We start from the raw sequence: 13,382 nt of genomic DNA, 5'->3' as shown, positions 1-13,382 counted from the left end.
ATTGGGATGATTCTTCGTTCGATCATGAGGAGATTGTGGCTGCTGCTTTGGTCGTCCATGACCACATTAGTAGGCAGCGGTTGATGTTAAGGGGGTAGATCCCATGGCATACTCCGATGTCGAATCGCAATAGAGAGAGTGGCCATTGCCTACTTTGGTAGGGCTACTTCGATTCCGCTGACCCACTGTTCGAACGCAACCTATTTCAGTGCCGCTTTTGAATGGCTAGATTTGTATTCAACCGTATCCGGGAGGGGTGATGGCGTATGACAACTATTTCGAGTGCAAGGAGGACGCCCTGGAAAAGATTGGCGTCTCCTCATCAGAAATGCACTGCAGCTATCCGGATGCTTGCATACAGAGTACCCAGTGATCTCATTGATGACCTATGTTCGAATGAGCAAGTCCATGTGCGTAGACTGCATGTACAAGTTCTGTAAGGCTGTGGTAGCAGTGTTTGGCCCATAGTACTTGAGACCATGTGAAAGTTTGTATTGTCATACTTGAGGCTGTGGCTTCACTAAGATCTCTGGATTTGGCACTCTTTCTTTGGCATGGCCGGCTCTCACAATGACATTAACGTGCTTCAACCTCTTCGGTGTTCGTAAGGTTTGCAGAAGGCAACTGCTCAGAGGTCAATGTTGAGATCAATGGCCACCACTACAACAAAGGATACTACCTAGCTAACGGTATCTATCCTCAGTGGACTACTCTTGTGAAGACAATCCCCAATCCTGTAGAAGAGAAGAGGAAGAGATTTGCCCAAGCACAAGAGAGTTCTAGGAAGGATGTGGAGCGTGCCTTTGATGTTCTTCAATCTCGATGGGGCGTCGTTCAGTATGCTGGTAGAACTTGGAGCATCAAAAAGTTGTGGAAGGTCATGACTGCTTGTGTGATCATGCACGACATGATCGTAGAGGACGAGTGTCCGGTTGAAATCTATGACCAAGGGTTTCAATTTCAGGGTGAGAATATTGTGCCTGAGCATGGAGCAGCATCAAGGTTTGCATAGTTTACCTAATTCATCATCAAATGCGTCATTGGAAAACTCACATTCAACTGCAAGATGATTTGGTTGAGCATATGTGGGCTCATGTTGGCAACTAATAGATGTATCGGCTATTTTTCTTTCAAATGTATTTGTGAAAATTCAAAATTTATTTTGCTTGTAAACTATGAGATATTATTTGGTTGCGAACTACGAGATATTTGAATTTGATTGAATTTTGGGCAATTTTTTTTGATATGTATAAAAAGAGCAAAATATAGGCCGCATACCGGCCGCGCGGACGAAAATGCGTCCAAATGTTGGGCACACTACTGATGTCTACTACACAACTTATTCTTGTAGACTCATGTTGGGCCTCAAAGCGCAGAGTTTTGTAGGACACTAGCAATATTCTCTCAAGTGGATGACCTAAAATTTATCAATCCGTGGGAGATGTAGGATGAAGATGGTCTCTCTCAAACAACTCTCCAATCAAATACAAGAAATCTCTTGTGTCCCAACACACCCAATACAATGGCAAATTGTATATGTGCACTAGTTCGGCGAAGAGATGGAGATACAAGTGTAGTATGGATAGTAGATATAGGTTTTTGTAATCTGAAAATATAAAAACAACAAGGTAGCAAGTGATAAAACAGAGCACAAATGATATTGCAATGCTCAGAAACAAGGCCTAGGGTTCATACTTTCACTAGTGCAATCTCTCAACAGTGCTAACATCATTGAATCATATAAAAATTCCTCAACGTGCGACAAAGAGTCACTCCAAAGTTCTTATCAAGCGAAGAACACAAGATGAAATTGTTGAAGGTATGAAACCACCTCAAAGTTATCTTTTCTAATCAATCTATTGAGCCATCCCTATAAGTGTCACAAACAACCCTAGAGTTCGTACTAAAATAACACCATATAATACACATCAACCAACTCTAATGTCACCTAGATACTCCAATGTCACCATAAGTATCTGTGGGTTGATTATTCGATACGCATCAAACAACTTCAGATTCATAATATTCAATCCAACACAAAGAACTTCAAAGAGTGCCCCAAGGTTTCTACCGGAGAAAGAAGGACACAAACGTGCATCAACCTTCATGCCTAGATTACCCCACTGTCACCGCAGGAATCCACATTGATTGGCGAAACATATATCAAGTGAATCAATAGAACACCCCATTGTCACCACGGGTATCCACATGCAAGACATACATCAAGTGTTCTCAAATCCAAAAAGTATTCAATCCGATAATAGTGAAACCTCAAAGGTAAAAACTTAATTCATCACAACAAGATAGAGAGGGAGAAACATCATATGATCCAACTATATTAACAAAGCTTGCGGTACATCAAGATCGTGTCAAATCAAGAAAATGAGAGAGAGAGGGAGGGAGGGAGAGAGAGAGAGAGAGAGATCAAACACATAGCTACTGGCACATACCCTCAGCCTCGAGGGTGAACTACTCCCTCCTCGTTATGGTGGCTGTCGGGATGATGAAGATGACCTCCGATGATGATTTCCCTCTCCGGCAGGGTGCTAGAGAAGGCCTCCAGATAAGATCGCTTCGGTACAGAGGCTTGTGGTGGCGGAGCAGAAGTTCTAGGTAACTTTTGGGGGTTCCTGAATTTATATGAATTTTTGTCGTTGGAATCACGCAAAGGGGTGCCACAGGGGCCCCACAAGGTACTAGGGCGCGGCCACCCCCTGGGCGTGCCCTAGTGCCTTGTGGGCCCCCTGTGGGTCTTCTGGTACTCCCCCGAAGCTTCCTTGGCCCCTTTCCTTCCGGAAAAAATCGTCAATTTCTTTTGCTGCATTTGGACTTTATTTGATATGTATTCTGTGGAAAACCAAAAACAAGCAGAAAATAGCAACTGGCACTGGGCACTAGGTCAATATGTTAGTCCATAAATACCATATAAAAGTCAAACAAAAGTGCACCAAAACCATACAAAATTATAATAAATATGGCATGAATACTTCATAAATTAGATAGAAATAGCAAGCAAAACACAGATAACCAACGACATATCAAATAAGGGTAGCAAGCATAACATAGTTCTTACGGGATAACACGACAGAGATAACAAGTTCACGGTACAACGAACGACATAATTAAGATAGAAATATATAAAAGATAAAAAGCCCTAACACCCTAGGGCATGACAAGCTCACGAGACCGGGCATTCACCACCATCTTCACTACGCCTCCTCTTCACTGCTCCTCCTCTCCATGCCGTCCTCGCCGATGTAGTAGGGGAGGCTGTGCATACCGTCGCGGGTGGGGAAGATGCAGTCGAAGTTTGTGAAGATGTTGAGGGTTGTGAATGCAATGAATTCGTATCCACACCAAAATACCTTGCCAAGGAGGTTGCATGCATCAAATCTGTTGGTGAAGGTGACGGTGAGCCCTATCGGCGGAGTCCTGGAGTTTGGGTGCACTTCCTCCAGTCGAAACATCACCGGCGAGCCCGCGGGAGGTGGGCGAAGCCCGCACCGAGGAACCACTGGGCAAACCCCCTTGCACCCCTCCAGCGTGAGAATGCCCACACGCGGGGCGTCCTCTCCACGACGACGCCGGCTGGATACCGTCTCTCCGGCACGGTTGGTGGGAGCTGGAAGGTGGGGCCGTTGTACTGCATCCTCGCCTCGCTTTGAGAGTGCTCTGGGTTTGGGTGAAGAAGAGAAGGGGGCGGCGCAAATGGATGTGTGGAGAATAGGTGGAGGGGTGGTGGTTTAAATAGGGAAAGGGGAAGGGAAGGGGAGTGGCACCGGCCGCGCTTACGTTCAAACGAGCCCCGTCGATCGATCGATATGCCACTTTAATTGCCAACAGGTTTTAATTGCCACGTTGAATGAAAAGTGTGAAACTGATCTACATCGAGGAGACACACGTGGGAGGTAAGACGAACCAGCGGCAGTCCCGTGAAAAAGAGGCCGGTCAGCACATCGTGGCGGCGGGCAGCGGCACATGCAGGTAGGCTAGCTACGTGCATGCATAACAGACTAGCTAGACATGTCGTGCATGCATAACAGGCTTCTGGCGTTGCGGCCCGCGCATGGCCCAACAGTCTAACGACGACCCAACGGGCGATCAGCGGCACAGTCCCAATGGGCGACACAGTCAGCGCGGCCCCACTCGTCAGAGTTAACGGTCAAAGCACTGACCTGGCGGCATCCACCGTTTGTGACCAGTTCTGAGGGTTTCGGGCAAGGGAGTAGGGAAAAGTGAGCAAAAGTTAAGAACGTGGGGATGAACGAGTATGGCTAAGGAACCAGGGGCACAGATGTAAAAATCCCAAAATTATATTTGTAATTCCAATCACTATGAACTAGATGCATAGGATAATTTTTTTGGTGGAACTCCAATTTCAATCGATTCCAATTCCAAGACCCAATATTATCGCATAGCCTATACCATGCCAATGCTTTTCCCTTCAAAGATAAAGGGAAAACCTTTGTCATAACTTCATCTCTGGGTAAACCTGCAAGCTTGAACAATCCACAAATTTGTTCCACATATATCAAGTGCATATCAGGATGTTCGGTTCCATCTCCTGCATAAGGATTAGCTAGCAGTTGTTCTATCATACCCGAAGGAATTTCATATTCAATATTTTCAATAGGTGCAGTAGGTTGAGGGGTAGCTAATTGTGGTTCCGGTTGAAAGGACATGCGGTGCCCCCATGTGTGGTTTTGGTAATCGATGACACTCTCTATGGACTAATGGTTGCATTGAGTTATATTTGAAGGATTTGTCCATAGGATCTTCTTGAAGTCCATGTGTTGGTTTCAAGGAGTTTATGTGTTGACCAAGGTGTTTTTAAGGAATTATCCAAAGTTTGGTTATGTGAGTGTTGTGCTTAGTGCAAGCATGTCTTGAAGAAGAAGATTGTGTGATCATTCATGTTTACCTTCAAGACATCATCCAAATGTAGAGAGTTGGAAAGATTCAAGGTTGATCAAGACTAAGTCAAGAGTGAATCAAGTTGATCAACTCACAAAGCGTAGAAGATGTACCGAGAGGGATCAAGTGATCCCATGGTATGGTAAGCATTGTCCATTGTGCTTTGTGTACTAACCCATGGTCTATGTGAGAGTTCTATGTGGGGTTAGGTACGTGTTCATAGGCTTGCATCAAGAGGAAGATATCACTCAACGCATGGAGAGGATGACATCAAGTGGTGATCGTCATCAGTATTGCAATGTGCAAGTTCAAGTGGAGCATGACAAAGAGATCAAGTGCTTGAAGCTTGCCGTCCATTGTGGTGTCAATGGACTTGTGAAGATGTGCCGAAGAGTAGCTCACCCATAGTGGAGTATGGGGGAGCAATCATCTAGTATTCATCGACCCAACGCGATCAAGAAAGGCGGTCCATCTTGAGGAGGACAAGTTCGTCATCATCTAGCTCAAGTGGACCTTGTGCAAGGCAAAGGTTTGCCCTTGATAGGTTTTCTATTTTACCGGTCTCATGGTGGTTGTTGGGAGACCGGGTTATAGGATCGGTTGCCGTACTATCAAGGGGGGCTCTCGATGAGTAGCTTGATCGTATCATTCTTAGAGAGCTCAAACCATTGCATCCTTGCATCATCTTTATTGGTTCTTGTTTGGTTCTTCTCCTTGTGGGATTTGGAGCTTATGGTCATTTTCATGACAAGCTCGAGTTCATCGAAAACAGAGTTCACATGGATCTTCTATGATATTTTCGATGTTGGGGGTTTTTGCCGGTTATCTTTGTGAGTCTTAGAGCTTATGGTCATCTTGATGACAAGCTCGAGTTCATCGAAAACGGAGTTCACATGCATCTTCTATGATGTTTTCGATGTTGGAGGTTATGTCGGTTCTTCTCTGATGGAGTGTCCACTTCTCTATATCTTAGGCATACCTCCCTGCCCCTTCTCTGATGAAGAGTGGCTCGCTGTTTTGATGCTACTCGTCTTCCTCTATCCAACAAGCTTGAGTTTGCTCAATTCGAAGCTCTCATGAAGAAGTTATGGCAGTTTTAGGTTTTCTCCCTGCGGTAGTACCGTGGTCGGTAGCGGTAGTACCGCTCATCATGTGGTAGTACCGCTCCAGTACCGCTCCTCTACTACCGCTTCGATTCTGGGTCTGCTCTTTTCGTGTCGGGTTCAGCAGTAGTCGCGCGGCAGTAAGGCACGGCAGTTCCGCCTATAAGCGGTAGTGCCGCCCAGAATGGGCGGTAGTACCACCTATAAGCGGTAGTACCGCTCCGGTGGGCGGTAGTACCGCTACTACACTACTGCCGCCGTACTTCGCTCTGTCCTGCCTCCTTTGGCCCCGTGTTCTGCTCCTTAAACGGTAGTACCGCTGGGTGAGCGGTAGTACCACTTATAAGCGGTACTACCGCCCCAAGGTTCATTCTGTTGCTCTACTTTCTGCTTCTACCGCCCGAGCGGTAGTACCGCTCGTGTGCGGGCTGAGCACATAACGGTTGGATTTTCCCCCTCCTATAAAAGGGGGTCTTCTTCCCCAATGAACCTTATCCTTTGAGCTCGTGTTCTTCCCCCATTGTTGACCTTCTTCGAGCTTGCTAACTCCCAATCCCTCCATGGATTCTTGCTAGTTTTTGAGGGAAAAGAGAGAGGAGATCTAGATCCACATTTCCACCAATCACTTTCTCCTCTATGTGAGGGGAACCCATTGGATCTAGATCTTGGAGTTCTTGGTGTTCTCCTTCTTGTTCTTCCTCTCACTTTCCTCCCTAGCATTAGTTGCTTTGGTGGGATTTGGGAGAGAAGGACTTGGGCACTCCGTGTACCCTTGCCATTGCATTTGGTGCATTGGTTTGAGTTCTCCACGGTGATACGTGGAAGTTACAAGTTGAGAAGCTTATTACTCTTGGGTGCTTGGTACCCTTGAGCTTGTTCCTCTTGGGTGCTTGGTACCCTTGAGCTTGTTCCTCTTGGGTGCTTGGGCGCCCTAGACGATTGAGGTCACCTCGGAGCCATATTCCATTGTGGTGAAGCTTCGTGGTGTCGTTGGGAGCCTCCAATTAAGTTGTGGAGATAGCCCCAACCTTGGTGGTGTTCGGAGCTCAATCATTGGGGTGTAAAGCTCCGGACAAGCGTCGGGGTCTCCAATTATGTTGTGGAGATCGCCCCGAGCAATTTGACGGGTACCGGTGACCGCCCCCAAGGGTTGCCATTTGTACGGGTTCGGTGACCGCCCTCAAGGGTCCCTTAGTGGAATCACGGCATCTTGCATTGTGCGAGGGCGTGAGGAGATTACGGTGGCCCTAGTGGCTTCTTGGGGAGCATTGTGCCTCCACACCGCTCCAAACGGAGATTAGCATCCGCAAGGGTGTGAACTTCGGGATACATCGTCGTCTCCGCGTGCCTCGGTTATCTCTTACCCGAGCCCTTTTACTTATGCACTTTACTTTGTGATAGCCATAGTGCTTCATGTTATATATCTTGCTATCACATAGTTGTTTATCTTGCTTAGCATAAGTTGTTGGTGCACATAGGTGAGCCTAGTTGTTTTAGGTTTTGTGCTTGTCAAATTAACCGTTAGGTTTATTCCGCATTTGTTCAAGCCTAAACCGTAATTATTTTAAAGCGCCTATTCACCCCCCTCTAGGCGACATCCACGATCTTTCACCGATCGAGGTGAAGATACCCCGAACAAACCCCTTAAAGGATTGTTTTCCATAGTAACAAGTGTCAGTAAATTTCAGCACACTAGATAAATGTTTCCTTACCAAATTCCACTTACCAAAGGCGCTTCACTCCCCGGCAACGGCGCCAGAAAATAGCCTTGATGACCCACAAGTATAGGGGATCAATTGTAGCTCTTTTGATAAGTAAGAGTGTCGAACCCAACGAGGAGCAGAAGGAAATGACAAGTGGTTTTCAGCAAGGTAATGTCTGCAAGTGCTGAAATTGCAAGTAACAGAGTAGTTTGATAGCAAGATAATTTGTAACGAGCAAGTAACGATAATAGTAGCAAAACTGCAGCAAGGTAGCCCAATCCTTTTGAGGCAAAGGACATGCAAAAACGGTCTCTTATGATAAGCAAAGCGTTCTTGAGGGTACACGGGAATTTCATCTAGTCACTTTCACCATGTTGGTTCGATTCGTGTTCGCTACTTTGATAATTTGATATGTGGGTGGACCGGTGCTTAGGTGCTGTTCTTACTTGAACAAACCTCCTACTTATGATTAACCCTCCCGCAAGCATCCGCAACTACGAGAAAAGTATTAAGAATAAATTCTAACCATAGCATTAAACTTTTGGATCCAATCGGTCCCTTATGAAATAACGCACAAACTGGGGTTTAAGCTTCTGTCACTCTCGCAACCCATCATCTAATTGCTACTCCAAAATGCATTCCCTTAGGCCCAAATATGGTGAAGTGTCATGTAGTCGACGTTCACATGACACTACTAAGGGAATCACAATATACATACTATCAAAATATCAAACACATATCAAGCTCACCTGGGCGCGCCCTGGTGGGTTGTGCTCATCTGGTGGGCCTCCTCTGGTACTTATTTGCTCCAATATTCGTCATTTATTCCATAAAAATTCTCTGTGAAGTTTCAGCTTGTTTGGAATTGTGCAGAATAGGTAGCCTGACGTAGCTTTTCCAGGTCCAGATTTCCAGCTGCCGGAATTCTCCCTCTTTGTGTGTACCTTGCAAATTATGAGAGAAATGGCATTAGAATTACTCCAAAAAGCATTATTATGCATAAAAACATCATAAATAACAGTAGGAAAACATGATGCAAAATGGACGTATCAACTCCCCCAAGCTAGACCTTTCTTGTCCTCAAGTGAAAACTGAAATCGAGAAACATGTCCACATGCTTAGAGAGAGAGGTGTCGATCAAATCAAAATACGGACATAGAAGCATCATGTTCATTATTATAACAACAACAAACTTAAACATAAGACTCTTATCATAGAACTTTTATCAAAGACTTCTCATGAATAAGTGACAATTCATCACACTATTGAAGTATAAAGCAAAAACTCTATGTTCTCAGTCAACTTTGCAACTACAATTCATCATCTTTTCAGGAAGGGTCACGTATCGGAGCCTCTAGGCAAGTCCACATACTCAACCATCATATAGTCTTCTATGATTGCTAACACTCACCGCATACACATGAGCAAAACGTTTCAACTGGACACATAGAAAGATACGGGCTTATAGTTTCGCCTCCCAACGTATTCACCTCAAGGATGATTTCAACAATAATAACTCATGCTACCCATATTCATATGGACATATGTGCCTAGATCTTTCCTCACCACATGATGCTTGCCAAAGGAGAAAATAAAAAGGAATAGAGAGAAAATTTTGACTCTTTGCATAAAAGTAAATACATAAAAGTAAAAGATAGGCCCTTCGCAGAGGGAAGCAGAGGTTGCCATGCGCTTATTTGTTTGTATGCTCAACCCCTTAGTGCAAAAGAAAGTCACATTGTATTGCCCCTTGTGATAGCGACCTTTATTATGCATTTTTTGTTGCCTTATTGCACCGATGACAACTTACTTGAGGGATCTTGCTCAATCCCTAGGTAGGTATGGTGGTCTCTTGAAAATAAGATTTGGGTTTAAGGGTTTTTGGATGCACAAGTAGTATCTCTACTTAGTGCGGAATTTTGGGCTAGCAAAGATAGGGGCAAGCACCACATGTTAAAGGATCTATGACAACATGACTTCTATGTGAATTGAACAAACATAAACCATTAGGTTGTCTTCCTTGTCCAACGTCAACAATTTTGGCATATAATATTTTGATGGGGGCTCATAATCACAAAAGATTTCTAGGATAGTATATTTATATGTGAATCTTCTCTTCCCTCATTAATTCTTTCATGAGTTGCATCATTGACCAATGCTATGATTGTCAATCTCTAATAAAATTTCCTACTTATACTTTTCCTTATGTGGTGTCATCACCTACCATAAGATTAGCATATGATATTTTTCATTTATTTTCCTTTCTTCTTATTTATTTATTTCCTTTCTTTTTATTGCAACTTGAAATTAAAGAAAGCAAAAACTCAAACTAAACTTTATTATATATCTCACACACAATGACAAGGATAGATCACTAAGCAAACTCTCGAAAAGAAAGGATCAAACTAAACTTTTATTCATCTAAAGCGAAAGATCGAACTAAAATAAGTAAAGGCAAAAGATAGTGGGGATGATACGATACCGGGGCACCTCCCCCAAGCTTGGCGGAAGCCAAGGGGAGTGCCCATACCCAATACTCAATTTTCTTTTGGTAATGAAGAAGAAGGTAGTGGTGATGAAGTAGTATTCTCCAATATAACCATGAGTAGATCCTTCAGAACTTGAATCTCTCGGAGGGCTTGATGAAGTAATTCACTGTTTTTCTTCACCTCAGCCACTATGTGTTTATTTTCCGGGCCCCACGGGTTTGTTCCTGCACTGTTTTCTCTTGGGCGAGATATGTCCCAATTGGACGGTATGTGCCTACGAGGAGTGTTCTCGAACCCATAATTGTGAATCAAATTACAAAAATTGTTACGATGTAACCTGTGTAAAGGCCTTCTTGGTGGGGTTTCTTCTTGCACTCCGAGAATCTCTTGATTATTTGACGATATCATAGCTCGATGAGGATTCAGATGAGTAGAGATGCCAGCCAACGTGCCTCTCTCGGACGCCGGAGAGTGAACCCCGGAAGGATTTTCCACTCCTTCCTACATAGCAACTTCTTCAGCTCCCTCTCTCCTTATATCCACCTGAAACACCCCTACGTCTTCTTCTCCGTTGTTGGAGGGTGAGAAAGACATGAAGCCTGGCTCAACAGATCTGACCGAAAACTGCAAGAAAAGAAAATAGAGGATTTCTCCGCGATACAGTGGCCAACAGGTTCGGGGGGTATATAAAGATTTTTTATATTGGGAAACAAGCAAGTTGTAGAAAAACGGAGTCCGGAAGGTACCCCAGGTGGGCACAACCCACCTAGGCGCGCCTGGCGTGCCCTGGTGTCTTGTGCCCACCAGGGTACGCTTCCTGGAAGTTTCTTATTTTCCTAATTCTCTAAATCTTCCAAAACTGACAAAAAATATTTTTGCGGATTTTTCGGAGTCCGTTTACTAACCGTATCACATACCTCCTTATTTTCACGATTCCAGAGTGTTCCGGAAGGACTCTTTTATGTGTTATTCCGGTGTCAGAGTTTGGATAATATTACTTTCAACATTAATGGGCGTACCTGAGATATAATGTTTTATTCGTTGCCTGTTAACAACCTTCGGGTTAGTGCCTTCGGCATTATTTATTTTGATGGCTCCAGACCGATAAACCTCCTCGATAACATAGGGTCCTTCCCATTTTGAGAGGAGTTTTCCTGCAAAGAATCTGAAATGAGAGTTGTACAAAAGAACATATTCTCTGACTTTAAACTCACGCTTTTGGATTCTCTTATCATGCCATCTTTTGACTTTTTCTTTAAACAACTTGGCATTTTCATAAGCTTGGGTTCTCCATTCATCTAAAGAGCTAATATCAAATAGCCTCTTTTCACCGGTAAGTTTGAAATCATAGTTGAGTTCTTTGATTGCCCAATATGCTTTCTGTTCTAACTCAAGAGGCAAATGAGAAGCTTTTTCATAAACCATTTTATAAGGAGACATACTCATAGGAAATTTAGATGCTGTTCTATAAGCCCAAAGTGCATCATCTAATTTCCTAGACCAATTCTTCGGGACCTATTGACAGTCTTTGGCAAGATTATTTTTATTTCTCTATTGCTAAGTTCAACTTGACCACTAGACTGAGGATGATAAGGTGATGCAATTCTACGGTTAACATCATACTTGGCAAGCATTTTTACGGAAAGCACCATGAATAAAGTGTGAGCCACCATCAGTCATTAAATATCTAGGGACTCCAAACCTTGGGAAAATAACTTCCTTCAGCATTTTAATAGAGGTGTTGTGATCAGCACTACTGGTTGGAATAGCTTCTACCCATTTAGTAACATAATCAACAACAAACAAAATATGTGTATACCCATTAGAGGAAGGAAAAGGTCCCATGTAATCAAATCCCCAAACATCAAATGGTTCAACAACAAGTGAATAATTCATAGGCATTTCTTGACGCTTACCGATATTACCTATTCTTTGACATTCATCACAAGATGGTTAAGGTTTCCTAACCATGGACATGTGTTGTCATTTGATAACGAGATCACATCATTAGGAGAATGATGTGATGGACAAGACCCATCTGTTAGCTTAGCATAATGATTGTTCAGTTTTACTGCTATTGCTTTCTTCATGTCAAATACATATTCCTTCGACTATGAGATTATGCAACTCCCGGATACCAGAGGAATACCTTGTGTTCTATCAAACGTCACAACGTAACTGGGTGATCATAAAGATGCTCTATAGGTATCTCCGAAGGTGTTTGTTGAGTTGGCATAGATCGAGATTAGGATTTTTCACTCCGAGTATCAGAGAGGTATCTCTGGGCCCTCTCGGTAATACACATCATAAGCTTGCAAGCAAATGATTAAGGAGTTACTCACAAGGTGATGTACTACGGAACAAGTAAAGAGACTTGCCGGTAACGAGATTGGAATAGGTATGAAGATACCCACGATTGAATCTCGGGTAAGTAACATACCGATGGACAAAGGGAATTACGTATGTTGTCATAATGGTTCGACTGTTAAAGATCTTCATAGAATATGTAGGAGCCAATATGGTCATCCAGGTTCCGCTATTTGTTTTGACCGGAGAGGTGTCTCGGTCATGTCTACGTAGTTCTCGAACCCGTAGGGTCCGCACGCTTAACGTTCGTTGATGATATAGTGTTATATGAGTTACATGATTTGGTGACCGAATGTTGTTCGGAGTCCCGGATGAGATCACGGACACGACGAGGAGTCTCAAAATGGTCGAGAGGTAAATATTGATATATAGGACGATGCTATTCGGACACTAGAAGTGTTTCAGGATGCACCGGGTAGCCATCGGGTCACCGGAAGGGGTTTCGGACACCCCCCGGCAAAGATATGGGCCTTATGGGCCAAGTGAGGGAACACACCAGCCCACAAGAGGCTGGTGCGCCTTCTATGGGGCCAACCCCATGGGGAGGGAAAGGAAAGGGGAGGAGGAAAGGAAAGCGTGGAGTTGGACGCCCTTTTCCTTCCCTCTCCCTCCTTTCATTTCCCCCTTGTTCATACAAGGAAAGGGGGCGCAGGGCAAGGCAGGGGCCCTAGGGGCCGGCGGCCAGCCCTAGGGCGTGCCTGGCTGCCTCCCCTCCCGTCCCACCTATATATACACGGGGAGCGGGCGCCACACAATGACACACAACATTTTCTTAGGCGTGTGCGGCGCCCCTGTCCACTGTTTAC

The 13,382-nt window shown here is 44.3% G+C and overlaps 1 protein-coding gene across 1 annotated transcript; it reads left to right on the top strand.

Moving 5' to 3' along the window:
* Positions 1-259: 259 nt before the first annotated feature.
* LOC141039222 (uncharacterized) lies at positions 260-1,012 on the top strand. The gene is made up of 2 exons (XM_073506559.1): positions 260-369; positions 610-1,012. Exons 1-2 carry the CDS (start codon positions 260-262, stop codon positions 1,010-1,012), a joined length of 513 nt encoding a protein of 170 aa, XP_073362660.1.
* Positions 1,013-13,382: the final 12,370 nt, after the last annotated feature.

The sequence above is a fragment of the Aegilops tauschii genome, chromosome 1 (assembly GCF_002575655.3).
Source record: "Aegilops tauschii subsp. strangulata cultivar AL8/78 chromosome 1, Aet v6.0, whole genome shotgun sequence".
Taxonomy (NCBI): domain Eukaryota; kingdom Viridiplantae; phylum Streptophyta; class Magnoliopsida; order Poales; family Poaceae; genus Aegilops; species Aegilops tauschii.
The sequence above is the reverse complement of the archived record's forward strand: the minus strand, read 5'-3'. Positions and strand labels throughout refer to the sequence as shown.